Source organism: Pteropus medius, unplaced genomic scaffold (assembly GCF_902729225.1).
Source record: "Pteropus medius unplaced genomic scaffold, Ma_sr-lr_union100, whole genome shotgun sequence".
Taxonomy (NCBI): Eukaryota; Metazoa; Chordata; class Mammalia; order Chiroptera; family Pteropodidae; genus Pteropus; species Pteropus medius.
This window is the reverse complement of record NW_024340697.1, coordinates 663,192-688,260: the sequence shown is the minus strand read 5'-3', so window position 1 is coordinate 688,260 and position 25,069 is coordinate 663,192. Positions and strand designations below refer to the sequence as shown.

At 36.0% G+C, this 25,069-nt stretch overlaps 1 protein-coding gene and 1 pseudogene across 2 annotated transcripts in view; one reads left to right on the top strand and one right to left on the bottom strand.

Moving 5' to 3' along the window:
* MOSPD2 (motile sperm domain containing 2) overlaps positions 1-24,761 on the top strand; it is a 43,341-nt gene extending 18,580 nt beyond the window's left edge. The window contains exons 5-15 of one of the 2 annotated variants that reach the window (XM_039873590.1): positions 939-1,093; positions 4,327-4,387; positions 6,559-6,597; positions 11,127-11,251; positions 13,805-13,981; positions 15,681-15,793; positions 17,906-18,002; positions 18,829-18,925; positions 19,310-19,439; positions 21,595-21,697; positions 23,893-24,761. In XM_039873590.1, the coding sequence (XP_039729524.1) occupies positions 939-1,093; positions 4,327-4,387; positions 6,559-6,597; positions 11,127-11,251; positions 13,805-13,981; positions 15,681-15,793; positions 17,906-18,002; positions 18,829-18,925; positions 19,310-19,439; positions 21,595-21,697; positions 23,893-23,934 (1,139 nt within the window). In that variant the 3' untranslated portion in view covers positions 23,935-24,761. Of the gene's footprint in view, positions 1-938; positions 1,094-4,326; positions 4,388-6,558; positions 6,598-11,126; positions 11,252-13,804; positions 13,982-15,680; positions 15,794-17,905; positions 18,003-18,828; positions 18,926-19,309; positions 19,440-21,594; positions 21,698-22,279; positions 23,699-23,892 lie in introns of those variants that run through there. The other variant, XM_039873580.1, reaches the window with a different exon arrangement.
* LOC120611187 (ribosome biogenesis protein NSA2 homolog) lies at positions 14,237-15,143 on the bottom strand (annotated as a pseudogene).
* Positions 24,762-25,069: the final 308 nt, after the last annotated feature.

Here is a 25,069-nt window from a genome sequence, read left to right as displayed (position 1 = left end):
CCTTGGGTGATCTCAAGCACCACGACAGCTTCAGCTTCCTCCCCTCAAACAGCAGAGAGCCCACACTGTCCCCAGGCAACATGCACGTACATGCCCAGCTGCCCACTGACTGGGGCCACCAAACTGATTGCCAGCCGGCTGCCCTCAACACAACACACAGCTGAACATCCACGTCCCACCACCTGCTCTGTCCCTGCTCTGTCCAGCTCAGGCCAGCAGCCATTGGCTCTTCCCTCTGACACAGCTTCAGTTAGCCCCTCTCCATTTTCACCAGCACTTCCTCATTTCAGTCCCTCACTGTCCCCCTAACCCCCCAGCCCTTCCCGGGGCATCACCCGTTGGGTTTCCTCCTCTGCCTCTTCCCATCTCCTCTCTGTGCTGCTGCCTGAGAGATGTTGTAAATAGGAAAATCAAAACACCTTAGCATTGCATTCAGAGTCCTTGAAGCCCAGCCCTGTCTGTTCAGCTTCTCCTCTCACCAGTCATCACATTTTGTCCTAGCTGCCACCACTCTGAATGGTTTGCCACACTCCACCCACATGCACGACACCTGCTCACACCTTCATAGCGCCTCTGTCCACACTTTTCCTCTGGAAGGAACATTTTTTTCTAGTGCTTGACAGAGCCAATGGCTTTCTTTTCGTTAAGCACAGTGAACAGTACTCTTAGGTTATTACCAAATACTGTTTGTTCACCTGTATACTCTTTTCCACCTTACTTGCGAAATTTATTTCCTAAGGGGACAAAAATAGTTTACCTTTCAGCTACTCTTTAAGGTTCCCAAGTGCACACTATTTCTCATTTTAAAGAAAGAAGAGACGTGTTTAATCTGAGAGACAAAATGAATAAGTGAAGAAAAACGGAAAGGATAAGTATAAAAAAAAAAATTACAATGCCATAAACATTTTTCTTATTTTTATCTTATGTTCTGCTGAAAGTCTGGATCAGGGTGAAGTATCATATAAAAGACCCTAAAACCATACTGGACAAAAAGAAGCTTATCGCGTTCTGGCTGGAACGTTATGCTAAGAGAGAAAATGGGAAACCGGTAACAGTGATGTTTGACCTGTCAGAAACTGGAATAAATAGCATAGTAAGCATTTTTCTTTAATTCTAAATCATTGTTGATCATGCTGTCCTCCCCGCCACTTCTCCCCAACCACATATTCCTATAAAATCGAGCTAAGTTATGTTTGGGATTTATCCCCCGCCACGTTGTGAGCAAAGTCAAACATGGAAGACGATCTGCAAAGAAATAAATTTGCTTCAGTAGGTTTCCTAGAAATGTTGGTTGTCTGATAAATGGGATATAGTGGTAGGACGTGGAGGCCAGCAGGCTATTGGGTAGATGAGGTTAACCGTGAACTTGTCTATCGAAGCTCATTTCCTAACAGCACCTAACCCTGTGCCTGGCACAGCATAATGCACTCAACAAATATTAAGGAAAGTAACATTTGCTGTCTGTCGTATCATTAGATTTATATCATGTTTTACAGTTGTGGGATGTTGCCTGAGTTTTGTATATTCAGCACTTTGTGATTTTGTGGGGGTTTGTGTTTGCTTGTTTGGATTTTTGTTTGTTCGATTTGGTTAGCTTTTGCAAACCAGTTTTCTCCAGGTGATTTTGCAAAGCTTCAAAAAAAATAAGACCTACCAGTCTTTAATTTGGGCCCCTGTGACCTTAGTGCTAACTACAAACCCTTCAGCAGCAATGGGGATCTGTAAGGACATTTATTAAGCTGTCGTTTCTTACATCGAACCTTGGCTAATTCTGGTAGCAGTGAAGTGGCATTTGCACACTTGCCTGGGGCAGGGCTAAAACCTTTTTGAAAATCCACTTGGCAAAGTATGTTAAGAATCTTAAAATGATTGCATTCTTACTCTGCCTGGTAACTAACTTCTGGAAATCTATTCTAAAGAAAAAATCCTGAGTACAGAAAAAGTGTTGTGTACCAAAATGTTTTTTCAGAGTGTTATTTAAAATAGTGAAAAATTAGGGAAAAAAATGTATATATCCACACAGCGAAATGGTAAATTGTATTCTATCTAATTGATGGAGTATATGTATTAGTGTTTAAAAGGAATTTGTAGTATTGTTGGAAAATACCCTTTTTAATGAACAAGGCAACAGGATTACATCATAGGAATACCTAGCCCCCCAAAAGGAAACCTTAGACATTAAAAATTTAATTAATTAATTAACTAATTAATTAATTAAAAACTAGAGAGAGCTGCTAGAGAGAATGAGAGACGAGTTATTTTGGGTGGTAGAACCACAGATTTTTTTTCTTTCCATGTCTCTATTTATCTTTTAAGAGTCTGTTGCCCTGGATTTTTTCAATCTAGTTTCTGTGTCAATGAGTTTTAAATTAGAGTAAATCATACTGTGACCCAAATCTAAATCAACATGCTTGGATAACTATTTCATAAAAATGAATCATGATTCTGTTATCTTTTATGTATAGTGATTTTCTAATTCTTAACCCAGAATCATGAAAAGTAATTGTTAATGTTTTTTATTGCCATATAGGGACAGAGAATCAACTTGAACTGATTTTTTTCAAGCTACTTATATGCTACCTCATTGTCTTGAATTTATAAATGAGGTTTATTTGCATTACTAAGTACTGAAATCATTATGGTTTTAAAATTCTTGAAGCTTAATGAATTTTTACATATCAACCTCATGATTTGTAAAGGATTTAAGTTGGCTCATAAAGATGTATACACAATGTATACAGAAAGATGTATACAGGGTGAGACATTTTAAAAATTATTTGTTAGCATTGGGCCACCAATTTGGCTCTAAGCTTTCGGCTGCCCACCTGAAAGAAATGGCATCATTTAAAATTATTCGGAGGCCATGCTTCAAAACCAGTGTCTTGGGAGAAGTGTAAGCATTCCTGATACCCGAACCAGAGAGAAAAGTCTTTCAAGGGTCCTGAAAGGGAGGACATTTTATGAGATAATGAATAGCATCCTTGAAAGCATCCTCGCAGAATGCAGACCAGTAGTTTCCTGGAGCTCTTTTATGTAGTACCTACTAATATATGTACACCAGTGGCAGCCTATGAAATCCACTTGAATTAGCAATAACTTGGGATTTTATAAGGAAGGATATTCAATTACATAAAAGATGAAAAGAAGAATATTGGATGAAGACTTTTTTAGGCAGTCTCTGGGGGCCACAGATCCAGATACTAGGTAACCAAATTTATATATAACTAGTTATTTGGAGATATTTGACTCTTACTTAACTATAAATTAGTAAGCTCTGTGCACAGTGGATATAATGATTAGTCATAAAGGTATTATTATATACTAGGATTTATCCCATAATAAATACCTACAATAGTTAAGGATGCTTACTTTCAGTTTACTAGAGTTAAAGATGCTATAACTCACATGCTAGGAATGACTTTATAGACTCTCTTTCTAGGACAACCCATCTTTCAATAATTGATGGATCTAAGTTTGCCTGGTTAGATAGATGATAGATTGATAGAAGGACGGACGGACGGACGGATGGATGATAGATATCCTACAGTTCTTATAAGATGGCTGATCAGGATTAGTAAATCAGCCTGTGGCTGTGGAATAACATGGAATGAAGTGATCCATGTGAATCATAATCCTTATAACCTAATTTCATGTTGCTGTGTTCAAGGCAATGGAACCAACCACACAGCTATGTTTATAAAGTCTCCCAGAATTGGAGTCAATGAACATTTGAATATAAACTAAGAAATTCTAATTCTAGGTCCCTAAATAAGAGGAAAGAAGCTAGAAGTGAAATAGATATAGCAGGTCAATATGATCAGATTAACTTAACTGTTAAGGAAAAGATTAATGAAATATATTTTACTAAAGCTATTATGAGGTACAGAAATTAACTTTAAAAAGCAAATATACCAAAATTTATAGACATGTATTATCATTTCAAGTAGTCAGGTTGTAAACTGTACATTTGTTTCAATAATTTAACTGTTTAACAGATCTTTAGAATTTCTCTATGGGGATTGCTTTTAGGTCCATTTTAGGTCCACGTTACCTTAGCAGCCTGGGGTATCTCTAGTTTGAGGTAACATGAATGATGCTTAAGCTTCTTTCTGATTTAACTCATTTTTAGGACTGATTATTATAAGTAGCTTAATGACTTAATAGCTTAATCCTTAGGAATATAGATATTTATATATGAGCTTATTTTTAAAGACTTTAATAATTGTCTCATTTGTATTTAATAATTTATCACCTTTTGAAATATGCACTTTAAAATTCTCAAATGTGGACATTCTTAAAGATTTCAATGTATAATCTTTATTTTAGGACATGGATTTTGTACGCTTTATCATCAACTGCTTTAAGGTTTATTACCCTAAATACCTGTGTAAGTAACTTACTTCTTTATAAAAATATGATGTGTAAAAACTGTGGACAATGTCTGAGAATTGTGGAGTTTTATATTATTATAGTGTTTAATAGCTGAAACACTGTTTTCTGATGAAGAGCTTAAGTGTGTTCATAGACATTTCAGTGCGTATCCTAGTAGGTACAGGGGAAATTTTTCATAAATAATCATTGTCCTTTACAATTAGTTTTAAGAGTTTAAGTTCTAAACTGTATATTACATACACACATACACACACGGAGACATAAAAACATATACTTATTTCCAAGATTATCCCATTTTTCCTAATCTTTCAATTGAGAAATTCCTTTAAAATATTACATAGAACTTCTCACATACAAAACCCAGATAAACAATATTGATAAAGTGTACTCTGTGATAAACAACACTCATACGTATGGTACACTGTGTTACTAGTTGCTATTTAAAAACTGTCATTGAGAAAACACTTGCTATCTTGTACTGCATGTGAATCTGGCATTTGGAGTTCCTTTGTTTTTCATTGTGATTATTTCATTCATTACCTGAACGAAGAACTCTTAATTAAATCTTATTCAGTTTTGATTTATTGGATTTATATGATGATTTCTCCCTGGAGAAATGGAGATGCCATCCCACATAAACAAAGACTTTTAACCTCAGTGGGTTGAAAGTGAGAAGATAGGAGAGAGGCAACAGGGACATCAGAAAATGGCAAATATCACAATTAGGGTCTTTTGGGACTTATGACTCAAGGTGACACTAAAGGCCTAAAATCCCTAGATCGTCTTACTTGTGTATGCTTTTGCATTATTAATGTGAAGTGAGGAATAGACAAAAAGCATTAGAATATCAAGGATCAGTGCCACCCCAGCCCTATGACTTCAGAGAGTATTTGTGAGTGTTTCTAGTAAACACAATGTCTTGTTTGGGGACCCTGTAGGACCTGCTGTTCCTTCTGAATTCTTACTGGATCTGGCATGTACCCTGAGTCAATAACATGTACTGAGCAGTGCCAGCCAGTGGTCAGTAGGGAATGTTATTAGCCTGTTTCTCTTATGTACACCATGAAAATAAAATATTCACTCATTTATCAAAATATCTATTAGAATTTGCAAAGAACCATTAAATAGTATTATTACTTTATAAACACATCCAAGATTTTTTTTTTGACAGTACTAGTAATAAATGCATGGCTCAATATAAAAATGATTTGGAATATATTCATTCCAATAACTAGCGATAAGTAACTAGAGATATAGATTTATATTCTACCTATATAATGTAGTTTTGCAGACATTGAATTTTGTAGATTTTTAAATTTATTGTGCTTTAAAATCTGTCGTGAAATATATTATTTCTTAATATCTTGAGTCCAAATCTTTTTAGACATATTCCTGACGAAGACTGAAGTATTAAGTAGCAGGTAGCTCTTTGCAGATACCTTGTTCTTCACATGTACTTCACTGTCCTGCATTAACAGAATCATTCTAGGAGGCTCTCTGCTCAGAGAAGAATGAAATTACATTTGATTCTTCTGGAATGAAGAATAAAAATTGGATATCAAAAATCCCCCTATGTGGTTTCTGGTTCTTTCTCACAAATGTTAATATCTTCATCTAAGTATGCAAATAATACTTATGTATACTTTGGAATTATTGGCTTCCTAGAGCTCATAATATTAAGAAAAGTAGAAATAATTTTTGTTTCTTCAAACATGATGATTTATTAAACTGGTGGGGGCAAATGTGAGAGTGGTTTAACAATGTAATCTCTAGAAAATTATAATTGAAACCATAAATTTGATATTGAAATCATTTTCAAGTTCAGTGGACTTCAGCGCTAATATGACACGCCACGTCTCAAGACTCCACTTACCGACTTAACTATTTTCTTTTGTACCTTTCTGCAAACAACAGCAATAAACAAAAGAACAGGCTACTTACCAAAGGACAGTGATAGTGTATTATTCGTTTCCTAGAAGCCACCCTCCCGAGTGGGACCCTCACCACTGTGGGTTTAATTCTAGCATTCACACTTCACTGACTTAGAACTGGGTCAGCCAGCTCAGTTTTTAGTAATATTTAGATCAACATTTTTTCTAGGTCAGGTATGACTGATATTACTATAGTGGTACTAAATCACATTCAATGAATTTTTTCATCTTTCAGCAAAAATAGTGATCTTCGATATGCCTTGGATAATGAATGGTGAGTATATTATTTATACTTCTTAAAACAAAATGCCTAATATACTTTTTTCTTTGCCAGTTTAGCCATATTTCTATGGTTGTTTAAAAAATTGTTTATATCGTGCTTGGTGTAGAACATTTGAAGGCTGTTCCTAAGCAAACTGGGCTGACTTTCTACCCCCAGGCTTTCGGGACACTCAATTTCTTCTCTAAAAACAGCCTCAAGATGTTCAGCTATTCAAATAAAACTAGTCAGAAGCCTCAGTTTGTCACTCACAAATGGGGTATTTCATAGAACACAGGGCTTGCTAGGTTTTTTCATGGGCTTCAGGTGTTGAGGAAGGTGGAATAAATCTGAAATTTAATCAAAGTCTCTGTAGTCCCATAGCCCTGATGACAGTCATGATATATTTTCCCTTCCCCCTACGATATATATTTTTTTATAAAAATATTTAACTACTGAAAAACACTAGTAATCATAAAACTTCTCACAAAGAAAAGACCAGGTCCAAATGGCTTCACTGGTAAATTCTGCCAAACATACAAAGAATCAACATCAATCCTTTTCAAACTCTTCCAAAAATATAGAAGAAGGAACACTTCCCAACTCATTTTATGAGACAAGTCTATTCCTAATAACAAACATGACAGGAAAACGACATACGAGTATCCTTTATGAATATTGATGGACCAACCTTCCATCTACTAACAGACCAAATCTAGCAGCATATAAAAAGGATTGTATACCATGACCAAGAGGGATTTATCTCAGGAATGCAAAGTTAGTTCAACATATGAAAATCAATGTTATCCAATATATCAATAGGCTAAAGGAAAAAAAAAAAACCATGATCATCTCAATAGACACAGAAAAAGCATTTGACAAAATCCAGTACGGTCTCATGATAAAAGCACTCAAGAAACTAGGAATAGAAGGTGCAAAGAGTTGGAACAACTTGAAATTAGGGGGACCGTGGTAGTCTACACGCAAAACTACCCTCACTTCTGACACCAAATGTAAGTTCAAGGGATTCTTAAAACCACTCTCAGGTTCACTAGAGTGACCCACAGAATTCACCGTAAGCCATTCTACTCACAGTTACGGTTTATTACATACAGGGAAAGGATTCAGGTTAAAATCAGCCAAGGAAAGAAAAACAGAGGGCGGAATCCAGGGACTACCAAATGTGGAGCAAATTAATGTCCCAGCATTGATACGTGGCGGTACCCATGGAGTATTGGCAACCAGGGAAGCTCACCCAAACTGTGGCATTCAGAGTTTTTATCAGGGTTCCATTACACAGGCCTGATCGATTTACCGCATGGTTTATATCAGTCTCCAGTCTCTTCCAGAGGTCTACTGATACTGTGTGACACAAAGCCCAACCCTAAATCATACTGTTCCAGTTAGGCCCAAGGCCCCCAGACAAAGACGGTCCTATCAGGCATGAAGGTTACCTCCCAGAAGCTGAGGGCAAAGGCCAGACCTTTCTTTGGGTAAGGTTAATTCTTCACTACGCAGAAGAGAACTTCTTCAGCCTGATAAAGGGCATCTATGTAAAACCGGCATCTATGAAAACCCACAGCTAAAATCATACTTAGCAATAAAAGAATGAATGCCTTGCCCCTAAGATCGGGAACAAGACAGGGTTGTCTGCTTTTACCACTTATACTGCCAGGGCATTGAGGCAAGATAAAGAAAGAAAAAGGCATCCAGATTGGAAAAGAAGAAGTAATACTATCTATACTTACAGATGACATAATCTTCTGTATGGAAAATTTTAAGAAATACAAACACACAAAAAAACTATTAGAATAAGTGAGTTCAGCAAGGTAGCAGGTTACAGGGTCAATACACAAAATCAATTGTGTTTCTATATACTAGGAACGAATAATCCCAAAATGAAATGAACAATTCCATTTATAATAGCATCTCAAAGAATAAAGTACTTAGAAATAAAATTAAAATGAGTTCAAGACTGGTACACTGAAAACTATAAAAAGCCATTGAAGGATATTCAAGACGTAGGTATACAGACAGCTGTCACTCAAGGACTGGAAGACCTAATATCGTTAAGACGACAGTACTTCCTGAATTGATCGATTCAGTGCAGCCTCTGTCAAAATCTCAGCTGCCTTTTTTACAGAAATTGACAAGCTTGTCTTTAAATTGATATGGAAATGCGAGAGACCCAGAGTAGTAAAAATAATCTTGAAAAAGAATAATGCAATTGGAGGACTCACACTTCCCCACTTCTTGATTTTAGAACTCACTACAAAGCTATGATCATTAAGACATTGTGGTAGAGACCTAAGGGTAGACACATAGATCAATAAAACAGAATTGAGAGTCCAAAAAAAAGCCTGAACATTTATGGTTAATTTTTTGATAATGGTGGCAATACAATTCAGCGGAAAAAGAATAGTCTTTTTAATAAATAGTACTAGTACAACTGAGCATGCATCCACATTCGAAAGAATGAAGTTGGACCTTTACCTCCCATCATATATAAAATTTAACTCAAAATGGATCAGACCCCTAAATGTAAGAGTTAAAACTGTAAAATTCTTAAAAGAAATCATAAAAGTAAATCTTTGCGACCTTGAATTAGGCTGTGGTTTCTTAGATATGACACCAAAAAGACACAAGTGAGAAAAAAAAGATGCATTGTCCTTCATTAAAATTTAAAAGTTTCGTGCTCCAAAAGATACCATCAGGTGAAAAGACATCTCTCAGAAGGGAATAGTTACAAATCATGTATCTGATAAGGGACTTATGTCTAGAATATATAAATAACTTACAGTGCAACAATTTAAAGAAATGGCCCAATTAAAAAGGACAAAATATTTGAATAAAAATTTTTACAAAGAAGTTATACAAAAATATATAAATATATACAAAGATGCATAAAAAGATGTTCAACATCATTAGTCATTAGAGAAATTCGAGTCAAAACCAAAGGAGATACTACCTCATGCCCACTAGGATGGCCAAAACAAAAGACCAGAACAAGTGTTGACAAGGATGTGGAGAAACTGGAACCCTCATACATTGCTGGTGGGAATGTAAAGTGGTGCACACCACAGTGGAAAACAGTTTGGCAGTTCCTCAAAAAGTTAGACACCGAATTACCATATGACCCAGCAATTCCACTCCTAGGTATAACTAACCCCAAGAGAACTGAAAGCATACATCTGCACAAAAACTTCTTCACAAATGTTCATACCACTAGTCATAATAGTGAAAGCAGAAACCCAAATGTTCATCAATTGATGAAAGGATAAACAAATGTTATATAGAGATCCAAAAAATGGAAAATTATTCCGCCATAAAAAGGAATTAAATACTGATACATGCTACCTCATGGATGAACCTTCAAAACATACTGAGTGAACAAAGCCAGTAGGAAAAAAACACATATTATATGATTCCATTTATATGAAATGTCCTAAATAGGCAAATCCATAGAGACAGAAAGTAGATCAGTGCTTGCCAGGGAATGGGAGAAAAGAAAATAAGGAGAGGTTGCTAACGGATGAGGGTTTCTTTTTGGTGTGATGAAAACGTTGTAAAATTAGATAGCGGTGATGCTGGTGCAAGTCCGCAAATATACTAAAAACCACTGATGTGTATACTTTAAAGGGGTAAATTTTATGGTATGTAAATTACATCTCAATTAAGCTGTTCTAAAAAATCAGATTTAGCACTTTAGTTAATTCAAGTAGCATAATTTTAAACATGTCAACTCCCAGACTTTTAAAATGGAAATTAATGAAAATGTAAATGTTATGTAAAAAATTTTTAAGCACAATTAGCCAAAGTAAAAATGTAATTCTCTGAAGTACTGTTTAATGTTTATATGCTGTTTTATTTCCTGATTTTTTTATTGACACTTTTGCAAATTTAATGCAGGATTCCTCTTTTCATTCCTTTAAAATGTGCTTAGAATGTCGCAATGGAAATGAGGCTTTAAAAATTAAGTATAAATCAGAATGGCAGAGTCCGCGAATTCCTTCCTCGCAGTTGCATAAACTGCAGGGCTTGGGAGAACTGCAGAGAAGTCTGGGGTTAGGCTGCTAAGTCTGGATCCAGCTCACACCCATAATGAGGAGAGCTACTTCCTGACTTGCTGTATGAGGGGGGTTTTCAGAGTGGGGATTTATCAGAAGCGTAAGGCAGATGACACTTCTCATACCACTGTGCAGTTATTCCCTGAATCGCAATGCTATTTGATTCAGTATCTGGACATCTTAGCAGTTGGGATCATTGATGGATTTGTGCAGAGGCCAAAACCCTGATAATTTTATTAGAGAACTTCAGGGTAATTTAATCTTCCTGAATCTTCATGGAACATTTGAAACCCATAAGGGACAGTCACAGTGTAACAGCCCACAAGAATTAGAGAATGTTAAATATCATGCCATCAGAGACACATATTAACAGATTTTAGCCCGAACTAATTTCAGAAGACCTGAGTTAGCACATACGGTAAATTAATTGAGAAAGGGAATGAAAAGAATTTTATAACATGACTGTTTTTTCTTCAGCTGCTTTCAAAATTGTGAAATCCTGGCTTGGTCCAGAAGCAGTGAGTTTGTTGAAGTTTACAAGTAAAAATGAAGTCCAAGACTATGTCAGTGCAGAATACCTGCCTCCTCACATGGGTGGAACTGTAAGTATAGGACCTGATACTCGTTTCCAAAATAAGACCGTGCCACGGCACATTAGGCTGAATTCTTTCCTCAAGGAAAAGGGAAAAGCACTGTCGTAACATCCAAAGAAAGATCATAGATACCCCAAAATAGCAAGCAGTGTTTCAGACTTTTTTTACGTTTTTAAGATGTTACGTTGCTATTTTTGAATGATTCTAAACCGGAAAGTATTCAGTATTCAGTAAAAAGAAAGTACTCAGTATTCAGAAACAAGTATTCAGTAAAAAGTCTACTGCTATCCCAACCACCCCATCTTCCTCCTCAGTTCTGTTTCTTTATTTCCAGGCCTCTATATTGCCTATATGAGCAACTGTAGTATATATATAATATATGTATAAGCAAACATAATAGATATGTAATACTTCCTCCTTCCCATCTCTTTTGGACAGTAGTATATTTATACACTATCGTGCATCCTGCTTTTTTCTTCACAGCATGTCTTAGAGATCATTCCAAATCAATCTGACAAGCTGTCTTACTCTTATTTATGGCTGCATAGTATTCCAGAGTCTAGAGACAAACCATAAATTATTTAATAGCCATAGGTATTCAGTTTCGTCCTGATGAGTCTTTAGTTTGCTTCCAATTTTTTACTGTTGAACAATCTTTTTAATTTAAAAGATAACATATACTATTCAAGACTTTTTGGGATATGATTTTACTACTTACAAATGAGAGACCAAGTATAAGTAGGTTATGTGTTAAATTCTTAATACTGTATAACAATGAAACATTGTGATAATGACTTTTTTTTTTATAAACTGTGAAACCTATGGAATTGGTATGCTTTGGGGTTAACTTGATTGATAATATTGTTATTTGATTTTATAATCTGCTTTGGATACTGCCTTCTTGACAAAAGTATATTCAACCAGAACCAAGGGGATAGCAAGATGAAAAGTTTTATATCCTTTTGTTTTCTCTGATTAAAAAACAAAGCTTGAATATTTTTAATTTAAAGTTTGCTGCTTTCCTATTCTGAGATTTATTTCGCATTTTAACCTAGAAAAACAGGGTATGGTTCATTTCAAGTACCACCCTTAGTCAAAATGGTGACTTGATTGATTTGCCACTTTTTTATAGTATGCCCATAGAATTGTTCTATCTTAAAATTAATAGCAGTTAATAAATTTTATTTTTATTTTTGAGGTAGAACAGGTCATTTCTCTTCTCTGTTGTTAGTGGCATATTTCTTTAAGATACATTGTTTTCTGTAGTTAAGACTACTATTTCTTAACATAAATTTTTTTTTCAAAAAGTAACACATACACGTGATTTTTTAAGAAACAGCAAACAATACCAAAGACTGATAAGTATAAGAATACAGTGAAAAGTACATCTCCCTCCCCAGGTCACTGCCTACTGCTACTCCCCAGAGGCTGTCACTGTTTACAAGTTCTCTCTCCTGGAGATATTCTATCCATAATGCTTTTTTCACATAATGTTCAGGTATCATACACATTCTATTGTGATTTTTTTTTCCACGTCATTTATTTTTAGGTTATAGCATATTGATTCATAGAGGTCTACCTGATTCTTTAAATCACTGCAGAATATTTCACTGCGTGGATATAACATAACTTACTTAATCAATTCTCTTTTGAAGATGCATTAGTTATTTTCTAACCTTCTTCCATTACTAATAACGCTGCAGTGACTATCCTTGTAAGTAACTTGGTGCATAGGTACAGCAGTATATGTAGAGGATAAACTAGAAACAAAACCATTAGGTCAGTGGGTACAGTCAGTTGTTCATTTTGACAGCTGTTGCCACTTCCCCTCTAAAGAGATTGTGCCATTTACCATTAATGTGTGACAATGCTTGAGCCATATTCTTGCCAACACCACATGTTCTCATTTTTGCCAGTGTCGGGTGAAAATTATTTTATTATAGTTCTAACTTAGATTTTTTTTATTGTAATTGATATTGAGTATGTTTTAATTATTCAAAAAGGCAGTTTTCATTCTTTTACTATGAACTATACCATTCCTTTATTTCTTGTTCTGTTGGGTCATTATTCTTTTCTCATTGATTTATACTATTAACAAAAACTGTCTTTCATTTCTGATGTATGGTACATATTTCCCCAGTTGTGGCCTTTGTAAAAAAATTTCATTTTAGTGTGCTCAATTTTTGTCAATATTTGTATGCCTTCTAGGTTTTGTGCTATGCTTAGAAAGGCTATCCCTGCTTAGTTTTTAATCCTCCTGTGTGTTGTTCTAGAGCTTATATGGTTTTTAAAAATACACACACACACACACACACACACACACACAGCCTTCATCCATCTGAAATTCTTTTGGTGTAAAGAGTGAGCTAAAGATCCATCTTGCTTGTTTCACAGATGGCTGGCCAGTTATCCCACACCACTTCTTACCCTTTCCATTTCAGGTTTTAAATTTCACTAATTCAGTCTGTTCTTTTGGCCAAAGGAATGAATTTTAACTTTACTAAGATAATTATTTTTTCTACCCACCTCTTAGCAGGCTGACCCAAAATTCTTTTCTTTTAGGATCCTTTCAAGTATAGCTATCCACCACTAATAGATGATGACTTCCAGACACCATTGTGTGAAAATGGGCCTATTGCCAGTGAGGATGAAACTTCAAGTAAGGAAGATATAGAAAGTGATGGCAAAGAAACCTTGGAAACAATTTCTAATGAAGAACAGTCAGCTCTTCTGAAAAAGGTAATTCTAAGAATAAAATGAAATTGAGTCAAAAACTGTGGCCTTAGCCCCAATTATACTACTAGCTCGCTATGTGATTTTGAGTAATTCACTTAACTTTCTTCCCCTCTATATCTTTTTTTTTTTTTTTGGTAAAACTGGGCCATTCTAATGTTCTTTATAATAAAATAAATAGTTCTTTCATTGAGTGCAGACATGTAACCTGTTGGCTAGTACTCAGAAACATCACAGGTAAAGGTGATTTTCCTGATTGGTGCATAGTCTTCAATAATTATAAGGAGTTACTTGTGTGAAACCTATCAAACCAGTAAGACTGCATTTATGCATCCATCATTTTCAGGACTGTTGGTAACCTGGGCATATTTTCCCAAATAACCTTGCCACCTTGTGTCACAAGGCCCAACTAGCTCACATTCACCTCAACGACAGTACCTTTGGTAACAACACCCAAAGCTGTATAAAGTGGGGATGAGAGATTTTTCTTTACACCAAGTATTGGCAGGCAAAAGGTGGCTTTCAATTCAGGATGTATTACATGGGCCTTCTTGAAACGTAAGCCCATTGGCCTAATGAATGTTTCATTTAGGTGGTTTTCGAGTAAAGCCATCTCCAACAAAGCAGAATTTAGTAAGCATCCTCTTCCATGCTTCTTTCTCTTCTCTGTTCAAATAACTTTTAATACCTGTTTCTCCCTGAGCAAGAACTTTGGGCACAGGGACTTCCCATTTTCCCGCTTTCTCTTTTCATTTTTGTTTAACCATATTGGAAAGTACTTTGGCTTGGACTGTCCCTCTCTGTCCAGTAGATATGCAGGTACCGCTCCTTGTGGAGTCTTTTCATCATTCTTTTGTTTGGTGTTTCTCTTTTCATGCATCTTGACAGTCTTTTTCATTTGTATTTTCTCAGCATGGCACTGTTTATGGTAGAGCTTAGCTTTGAGAGCAATCATCTCTTTTACTGCTTTGAACGTTCATGAGCTTCTCGACCTTCCTTCTTTCTCTTTTTCTCATGGTCATCCAAACAATATCCATAGCGCTTACGGTGTAACTCAATATACCTGTTTTGTGACATGGTTACGGCCACCGAGCCATGGGGCGCAGCCCCCCCGACGCAAAGAACTTCTCAAGTTCTCGAGTCTCAGAGACCCGTGAGCTGACTCCATGTAACTCGCAACAGGAAAGTCCCCTCTATATATGTAAAAAGAAAGAGGAAGGATGGATGAGATGGGCCGGCCAGTTCCATACTTTTGTATAAAAATTGGCAAAATGCACCTAGAAAGAATCGTTTTATCTCAAATATTTTTTATTTATCCAAAACGAAAATTTCAAATAAATAAAAATATTTTAGATATTTATTAAAACTTTATCTTGATCCACTTCCTTTATTTCATATTTTCAAAAGCACTCAATTGTCACCTTGTTATACGTAATCAGGGTCTTGATAAATACAATTTAGAACAGCTTTAAAGACTCTTAAGGAAAGGACCATGTTATACTTCCTACAGTGACATTTCTAGTAGGCATTCAAATATGTTAAGGTAATGTTAATATATATTAACTATCCAATTTAGATATAATAAAACTACGTTAAAGACTATAACTTGCATTGAATCAATATGTTTACTTTTTGACCTAATGACCAGCCCAGCTGTCAATATGAAACTAAATTTATCTTTTCTTCATATTTTTTTGGTCTTCAGATTAACTTAACCGAACCTACTTCCAAAGCAGAAGAAAATGAAAAAGTTGATTCCAAGGTGAAAGCTTTCAAAAAACCATTGAGTGTGTTTAAGGGGCCCTTATTACACATCAGGTAATTGGAGAAGATTTTATTAGCTACACTTTTCTAACATATTTTGATCATCTTGAGGGAACTGTAAAGAAAACTTCTATACTGTTTTTGAAACTGTAGAAAAACAAAATTAAGGGTTACCGAAGATTCACCTTGGTTTCCAGACAGTGGATATTTTTGACTACCTTTCTGTTATTTTGTTGAGTATGTTTGAAAGGCCCTCATTATTTTATTACATCAGGTAATAAAAGCGAATATTCATATATTAACAGGAAATCTGAATAACATGTCCTTTTCTTATTTTACTGATACTGTTAGACTTGCACAAGTTCAAAGATGGCAGAAACATTGAAATGTATGCATTTATTGATTTGACCTTCCAAAAGCTAAAGCTGAACCAGAAAAATAGACTTTTTTTTTTTTCTAAAACCAAATTTCAGCTCATCTCTATTTTTGTTTCAGGGTTATACAATCCACAAGATTCAGGATTGTTTCTTGATCATTATGTAAAGATCTCTTTTCACTAATGATGCTTTTGCTTGGTAAATCTATTCAGTCTCATATTAATATTGCTATACCCTCTTTAGTGATGACCTAATGTATCGTTTTCTATCTCTTTACTTGAAACCTTTCTATGTAACTGTTTTAGGTATGTCTGTTATGAACAAGTTGTTTTAAAAATTGAATCTGAGATTGCCTAATTGACAAGATTTGTTTACATATATTTTGATTACTGTTGTAATTGGATTTGTCATGTCTCTGTGTGGGGGGAGGAGGGGGAGGGAAGGAGAGAGAGATCACACATGCCCATTGTTTTCCATGGTTTTTCTTTGTTATATTCCCTCTTTGGAGTTTATTTTTCCCTCTACTGGTTTGGAAGTTATACACTCTGTTTCTTCACTGGAAACCTGTCCAAACCATAGTTCCTGGCTTATAAATGTCGAGGTATGGCCGGAGGAGCTGGCTAGGGAGAAAGCCAAAGTGGAACTTTGGGCTCTGCCATTCCCTGCCTTCGCCTGCAGGAAAGTCACAGCACTTCTCCACATACCCAAAGACGCAACCTATGTCTCTCACCCCAGAGCTTCTCACGACTTTTCTGTTGGTCACTGAGAGCAGTTCTGAGGTCCAAAACCTTCCTGTCTTCTCTATGACATATTTCAGATTGAGTCCTAAAAGGCAGCCAGCGACTATGCTCATTTACAGTCTTGTCCAAAGCTGAGCAAAGCCCTACTGGGAGAGCACATCCTTAAAACTGTGTGCTCTCTAGATGAACAAACATCTCTGAGATAAAGACATTCCTGATAGAACAGGAATCTATTTACAGATGTATCTCAAAGTGCTATCTGACAAATTCACCTTTTTATCTAAAACAAAAACACTGCCCTGCCCATAAACATGTTTGGAGGTACCTGCTGTAATTCGGCTTATGTAATTAAACTATACAAACTTAACTGGAGTCTTTTTGTTTTCATTTTAGGCCACGGGCATTATAGTGGCCAAAAATAGTAACATTTGCATTTTGAGGCTCACTGATTTTACTGTTTGACCAGTTTTTTCTCCAGTTCCCACCCCAGATTTTATTTCTGTCTTCATATTTCTTCTTCCCTATTACAGAGAAAAAGCTTTTTTTATGTAGTAAAAAATTATTCTGTTACTTGAATACATCCCTAACGATCTTTCTTTTTAAGTAATGCTCTTCTCTGTTGGTATATAAAAATACGCCCCATTCTAATCTGTTTGTAATTAGGTAAAGCTGAAGCAGCAATTCCTTCTTTGCTTTATTATCTATCATCTTCCCAAGAGTTTAAGTAAATGCTCCTTATGGTGGTGCTGATTATAGGACTAATTCAGAATCTTTCTTATCCTCTCTCTGTTCCTTCCTCCTTTGCTTTTGATCTTGGCAAAACCATAGGACTTTTTAAATAGCATGCATTGAATCAATAAGATTAAATATGATCAATAAGATTAAAATGCAAAATATATTAGGTAATTATTTTGTAATCTTGTCTTTTTGATGAAATCTCTTTATACAAACAAGTGTAAAATAATAACCGATGTTTTTCTTCAAGCTAATGATTACGTTGTCATTTATTCTGAGTAATACAAACGACTTATGCTTTTGTCACCACTTAGCCCAGCAGAAGAACTGTATTTTGGAAGTACAGAATCTGGAGAGAAGAAAACTTTAATAGTGTTGACAAATGTAACTAAAAACATAGTGGCATTTAAGGTAAATTTCTGAAAGAATAAATCATGTGTGAAACTTTGACATGGGAAGTGATTTTAGACTTTTTTTTGACATTTTAATTGAAAGATTGATCATTTTGAATTTAGACAATGTTTTTATGGTATTTTTAAGCATGTCGTACTGCCTTCTAGTTCTAACCATGTGACATGAAATAATGCCCAAATTAATCCCAGGGTTTAACATTTATTGTAAATTTAAAAAAAAAAAAAAAGGAAAACGAATGATTTATCGTAACAGTGAAAAATAAAACTATAAAATCAAATATATGTTTCTCCAAGGTAGTATATATTTAGGAGTGTAGTTTATACTGGGTACTAACCTGATACAGAGCATTAAGCGTAACAAGACTGAGCCTACCACCATCCTGTACTGTATGTGTTATTTCCTTAAATCATCTATTTAAATTTAACCACTAGGATGTCTGGATGTCTTTTGATTAGCTACTGTGTTTTTTTTTTTTAATTTCTGAACACTATTGTACCGTGTTCTCATGCATTCAGTTTTTTTAATATGTGTCATTAAATTCAGGCAATGAGCAGACAGAATAACTATCTGACGGATGGAGTAATTTTTTTTAAGAGGAAGACTGAGTGACGATTGGACTTAAAAGATAAATGAATATTTATTTAAATAGCTCGAGATTAGCTTTTTTTCTATTGGTGGGGTAAGGGACATTCTATGCATAACCACCAAGCTTACTTTATAAATGTAGGTTATTATTAACTGCTGATTTTGTTAAAAGTCCTTCTTAAACCATTTCCCCCAGAAAGCGTAAAGGTTATTATGTGACTACTGTGTTTATAAACAGGTGAGAACAACTGCTCCAGAGAAATACAGAGTCAAGCCCAGCAACAGCAGCTGTGACCCTGGCGCATCAGTTGACATAGTTGTGTCTCCCCATGGGGGTAAGTTGTCCCTTGATGACCACTTGGGGGGATCTGGGGCTGGGCGATGATTCAGCGGAGCTGGACTAGAATCTAGAAATTAAGTGTCAGCAAATCACTTCACTGCACTGTAAGCATGTTTTCCCACGTGTAAAATGAGATGGGCAAATGAGTCTCTAAAGCCCTTCCCAGCGTTAAAAAATTAATTGAGTAAAATTGTTTAAACTGATGCCAGTTGAAATTGAATTTCAAAAAAGAAGTCTTCATTTTTAGAACTTTTTTCTTTTTCTGGTAGTTTCACATTATTTTTCCTTAATGTTTTTTTTCCAGAATAATGCCTTAAGCCACATATATAACCCTTTATAGATTCCTGTTTATATAATAAGCTGCCCTTTTGGAATGCAGGTTTAACAGTCTCTATCCAAGACCGTTTTTTGATAATGGCTGCAGAAATGGAACAGTCATCTGGCACAGGCCCAGCAGAATTGACTCAGTTCTGGAAAGAAGTTCCTAGAAACAAAGTGATGGAGCACAGGTATGCTTTTTACTCACAGGCCGAAAGAAAATTCTGAAAGAAAAATGTGCCTATGTGGGCTGTGCAGACATACCTTTCTTCCAGAGTTTAGCAGACATTGAGGCATCTAGTGTGGGCCCTGAGTTCTGCGAGGCTGTAGGATACCCAGGTGAATGAGAACTAGAGTTTCTCAGGATGGTTGCTAATAGCAGACACTTGTTTACAGGCAGTATAAGAATCTGGATGTGTTAAAACACAGATCTTGTCTGATAACTACAGTATAATCATGGGTGGGAAGAATACCTCTTAGCAGTCAGTCAGGGTCCCTGTGAGTAGGGACTGAATAGCCACTGATCTTTTAACTCTTCTCTGAATTTGGTAAATACCTTCTTAAAGTGGCGGGCAAAAAGAGCCTTGTCATTTCATCTTGCTAAGGCAGTCCCTTGCTAGCCACTATATTGCTTCGAGTCCTCCTTTCAATTCGGTCTTTCCTTAGATACCAGTAAGAATTTTTTAGGATGAAAGCTCTCTACTTTCCAAACATAGAAGGTTTTTCAATTCAAAGGATCTATTGTCTGGCCATTGACAGGTAGGATCTTATCTTAATCTCCATATCAACTCAAACCAATAAGCCTTTTTTTTTTTTTTGCGGCCAACCACGGACACAAGAGTTCTCCCGAAAAAGGGTTCAAAAATGTAGTCCTCACAAGATCAGAAAGTTCATTCCAGAATTAGCATAAGAGCAAAACCCTTCATTGTCTCAGGCAGCAAGAATGGTGTAGTATAAAAGTGTCTGAGGTTTCCCACAAGAACATGAGATGCCTCTAGTCACAGATGTACTAATCAGTGACACTGGTCAGGTACTACTGGAATGGGACTTTTTCAGCACTTAAGATAGATGAAGGTTGAGACAACAAAGGCCCCTTAGGGACGAGGACCCTTTATGACAAACTCCCATGGGAGCTGGCTCGGTCAGACAAAGAGAATGCTGCTTGTCACTCTGTGTCTCAGATCCCCAAGCCTATTCGGCTGGCCACCAGATGCATGCGGACACATCCATTCTCCAGCTGGCAGAGACCAGAGAGAACATTCTCACTAGTCACAAAGCCAAGCTCTTAAGACATAGAACAAGATGAAAGGAAAATCTCTTTGGGCCTGTGGTTCTCCTTCTTATGACAAATGACACGAGAGACATAAAACAGTGAGCATCTCTGGGAGGAAAAAAGATCAACAGAAACAAAGAACACTCATAACAAAAATCTCTACTAAAGTCACTGTCCCCAAAGAACTAGTTCAAATATTTCTCCTTCTAATCTAAATTTAGAAAGGAAGGGACACAGTGAAACTTTTCCCTTCCCCTCTCAGCCTGCACAAGAGTAAGATTTGCAAGAGCTAAGTTTGATAAGAATTCTTACCCTTCCTTGGCTTCTGCCAGTCTTTCAAGATCCAGTCTGTAGGTTCCCAAGCCAGTACGGGGTCTCAGCAGGACCCATGTTAAGTCACCAAACTGTAGATAAGAAAAGTAATTTTCTTTTACCCTTCTGGGTTCTTGGCTGAGACTCCCCCACTCCAAATCAAAGATTAACAGAAGGAAAACAAACAGAAGTTAATACTGCGTACTCCTCCTGTACGAATTGGAGAGATCCTGAAAACAGTAAAACTCCCCAAATGCCCCAAGGCGCCACCTTAAACACCATCTCCAGCAAAAGACAAAGGAAGATGTTAGGGGTGGGGCCAGGTTATGGAGGTTATTGGGAAAGGCACAGTTATACAGATATAGGTCATTGCCTTCTCCACTGATGAGCCATTTAAGAGATTGAGTCACCCTCCTCTTCCAGGTACAGAAAGGGAGGCACCCTTACAAATGGAGATTTCCCTTAGAAGTGTAAATGTCTCTTACAGAAGGGTAACTTCTCGGGTCTTCACAGCTTTTCCACTGTCTGTCTTTAAAAATAATCAGCTCCAGATAATCCTTATGCCAAAGAGGCATTTTTGGACTGGAAAATTCTGTTCCCTTCAGAGATAAGGGGACTGCTACCTTAGGTGTATCTGGGGAGAGGAATGAGTACTTTCCCCTGTGTTACATATATTTCTGTGGTTTTTGTTTTATATTTTACTTTTATTTTTTAAAAAATCATTAAAATTTTTAAGTTATGTTTCCTTTGGATTTTCATAGGTTAAGATGCCATATTGTCGAGAGCAGTAAACCAACCACTCTTACGTTAAAAGATGGTAGTTTTAACGTGTCAGATAAAACCAGTGAAGATATGTGTCTACAAGTAAGTGTTCATTCTTCTTAACTAAAACAAAGTTCTTTATGCTAATTAACATTAGAAATCCATTTTTTCCCACTGACGTAAGGAAAACGTCTGGCATAGACACGACAGAAATGCTCTCTTCTTTGTGAAGGGAGGCCAAATCAGAAATGGTAAGCAGCAAGTTACTTGTAGAGATCTACTTTTTAAAAGCTCTGGCCATTTGAATTTGAACTAGGGACCATATAGTAAAGCACACAGTGCTTTGGAGAGTAATCAGAAAATTTGATCCCATAGGAAATGTACCATGTAGTTCATGTAAAATTTAAAAAGATGGAGTTGGGGGCGGGGCTCTCTTTCTGAGCAGCTAGTTTCAGTACTTCCGGGAAGTGATTGCTCATTTTTCAAGTAGAAAACTAGACCTCTTCAAAACGAGAGTAAGCGGATAACAGGTCTGTTCACCAGACAAATCTAATTCCACATTGCATTTCTAGCTCCCAGCCTTTCAGAGTAAATGTTTGGATTTCTAATATTCCTGTTTGTCATTCACATGAATAATGTACTGTTTTATTGATACAACTCTTTCATCCTTTTTCCCCTCTTTAGCTCAATCGTTTACTAGAAAGCAATAGGAAGCTCGAAGACCAAGTTCAGCGTTGTATCTGGTTCCAGCAGCTGCTGCTTTCCTTAACAGTGCTCTCGCTTGCTTTTGTCATCTCTTTCTTCTATTTGTTGTACAGTTAAAGAAGTGGTGCTCAGTAGGATACATGGTTCTTTTGTCCATTAGTTGAAAAAAAGTAAGACCCAGAACATCTCCAGCGTGGTACTAACAGCATCACACATAGTGCTTCCTAAAAGGAAATGTGCAACACAGGGAAATAGATACATGTCTTGAAAATGAACTGTTAGAATAAGGAAACACTGAAGCAATTGATCATAAAAGCGTATTAAGCTAGTTGTTAAAGTAAGGCATATCCGTTGTGTAAATTAATAGTTGAGGCATAACTTATTTTTTCCTTTTGATTTGAGTACTTTTAAAGCTTAAGTTTTATCTATGTGTATGAGCTGAACTGAAAAGTATAACATGCTTTGTTGCAGCCAAAAAGTGTAATCTGCTTTTTTTATGACATAATTATTACAGCTGAGCCAACTTATTAGCTTTTCTATACTGTGTATATAGAACATGTATATTGGGGGAGGTGAAATAGAGTAATTTCTGTAATCACGACTTCGTAATTTTGAGAATTACTTCCAGACGCTAGTCAATATTCTTTGGGAATGTAAAACTATTTAATGCCAAACCACCTTTTGCCTTTGTTTCTTACATGTCTTCCTTAACAACCGGCCTTTTATTAATCTTGAACTTTTTAATGAACACTCTCAGAATTTGGGAAACGAAGTTTGGTTGGATTTTCTTTGAATTCTGTTAGTGATATGCAGAGGGAACCTCCCGTCCCACTTTCGAGTCTTTCTAATGCCATTTCATGTTGCTCCTATGGCCGGACCCTGAGCCTTTTGCTTCATTTATTCTAAAGGCCTGATCCTCTATTGCACCCTCTTTACCCTCTTTTCTAAATGAAAAGAGTTAAAGGTTTTTAAATAGTTTTTGAGATGCACAGCGGTATCATTCGTTTACATTTCGGTTCCTTGTTAGAGTCAGCCATGAAAAAGGAAACTTGACAAAAGACCAGAGTAATCTATAAGGATGAAGAAAAAAAGAAAAATTGAAACTCAAACATTCGTTGTCCTTTTAAGAGTGAAAACCGTAAATCGTAACCAACTATAAAACCTTCATGCCAGGGCTAAGTGAGTGACTTGCTTGATACTCTGCCTTTGTCACAGTAATACCGAGGATCATTCCGAAATTCCTGAAAAGAAACACCTTGCAGGAGTAGAGGCAAATGAAATTAGTTTGTTTTCCTCATAAATACGTCCACTTTCAGTCCATTTTGGTTCATGTGTAAATCTACTTTATAGGAAAGAAAAAATAGTCTGCTTGTAAAATAAATCATGAGTTTTGATTGAGCCATGTTTGGAGATTTCTTTTTTTTTTTTTTCAGGTGCAGCGTAGGCAGCTTTCATCCAGAGAGAGTCGATGCTTCCAAAATTGAGTTATGAAAAATGATGCAATAGACCCCCCTCAAAACTGGCCTAGGAAATAAAACCTTAAAAGGACACTGGTCTGATACTTGGTCTTAATTTGGGTTTTTCTATTTCAGTTTGCCAACTCCAGAAGTGAAAGTGACTGCAGCCCACTCTAAGTACTGTCCATACTGCCTCCCTGTGTGTGTGCACAGCGGGGTCCCCTTATATGTTACAGTCCCGGTTTTAACTTAATCTAATCCCAATGTGTGTCTTTTGTTCCTTGGCAAATAAATGAGGAAATAGTCAAAATTGGAAATGTATTGTCCTAACAGTGTCCCTTTAATGTTTCATATGAAAATTACGTTGGCTCACTAAAATGTGCTTCCCTGACGCCTGGCCAGTTGAATTTATTAACATATCTTTTTAATGTTTGTGTCTATTAAATGTGACGGTGAAATCACTGAAAATTAACTATAAAATCAAAGGCATCCAAACTTTCGTACTTGTCATAATCACATATATTTGCATTCGATTTTATTCTGTCTTCATTTGATTTTATTTAATCACATTTGTAGGATTATTATTTTTGGTACTCTATAATTAATAATTTTATTTCGAATCACGTCATTACCTGTTCACGACCAGATTACCAAGTGTCAACATTTAGATTGTTTTCACTTGAAGATGGAAATGAATAGATTTTGCATGAAAACATTAATGAAATCTCATTAGTTCGATCTGTAAGTAGCCTAAAGATGCAATTGCTGGGGAGCCTAGCCTCACATTTCTTAATAATACCATAACTTTTTATATCTTGCCACTAATTTTGACTGGATTTAATAGCACTTTATTGTACAATTGCAAAAAAATATATTCCTAGAATTGTTGCCAGTGTAATTTCTCTAATGTTCTGGTGCTTTTCATATATTTTCAGTATTTTTATTACTATATTGGTATTTTCTTTGTATAAATTGATCAAAAGAATGTTTTCTATTTTAATATGTTTTAGAAAAATAATTGCATTTATGAAATAAATATCATCAGGAAAAATATCTGGTCTCTAATTGATAAAGCATCTTAAAGTCAATGTTCACACTCACTCTGACCTTTTAAAAATCACATTAATTTCTTTTAGACTTGCTTTGCATTTTTATAAGGACAGCCCTGCAAGCTTCCAGAGATGCAATTGTATTATCAAGTGACCTGTCCTTAGTGTGTCCCTTTTCTCCTCACCCCCGGGTCAGGGTCAGAGTCTGGCTGCTCTTCAATGGAGCTCTGTTTTCCTTGGACTGAGCCTTGGACTCACTGTCA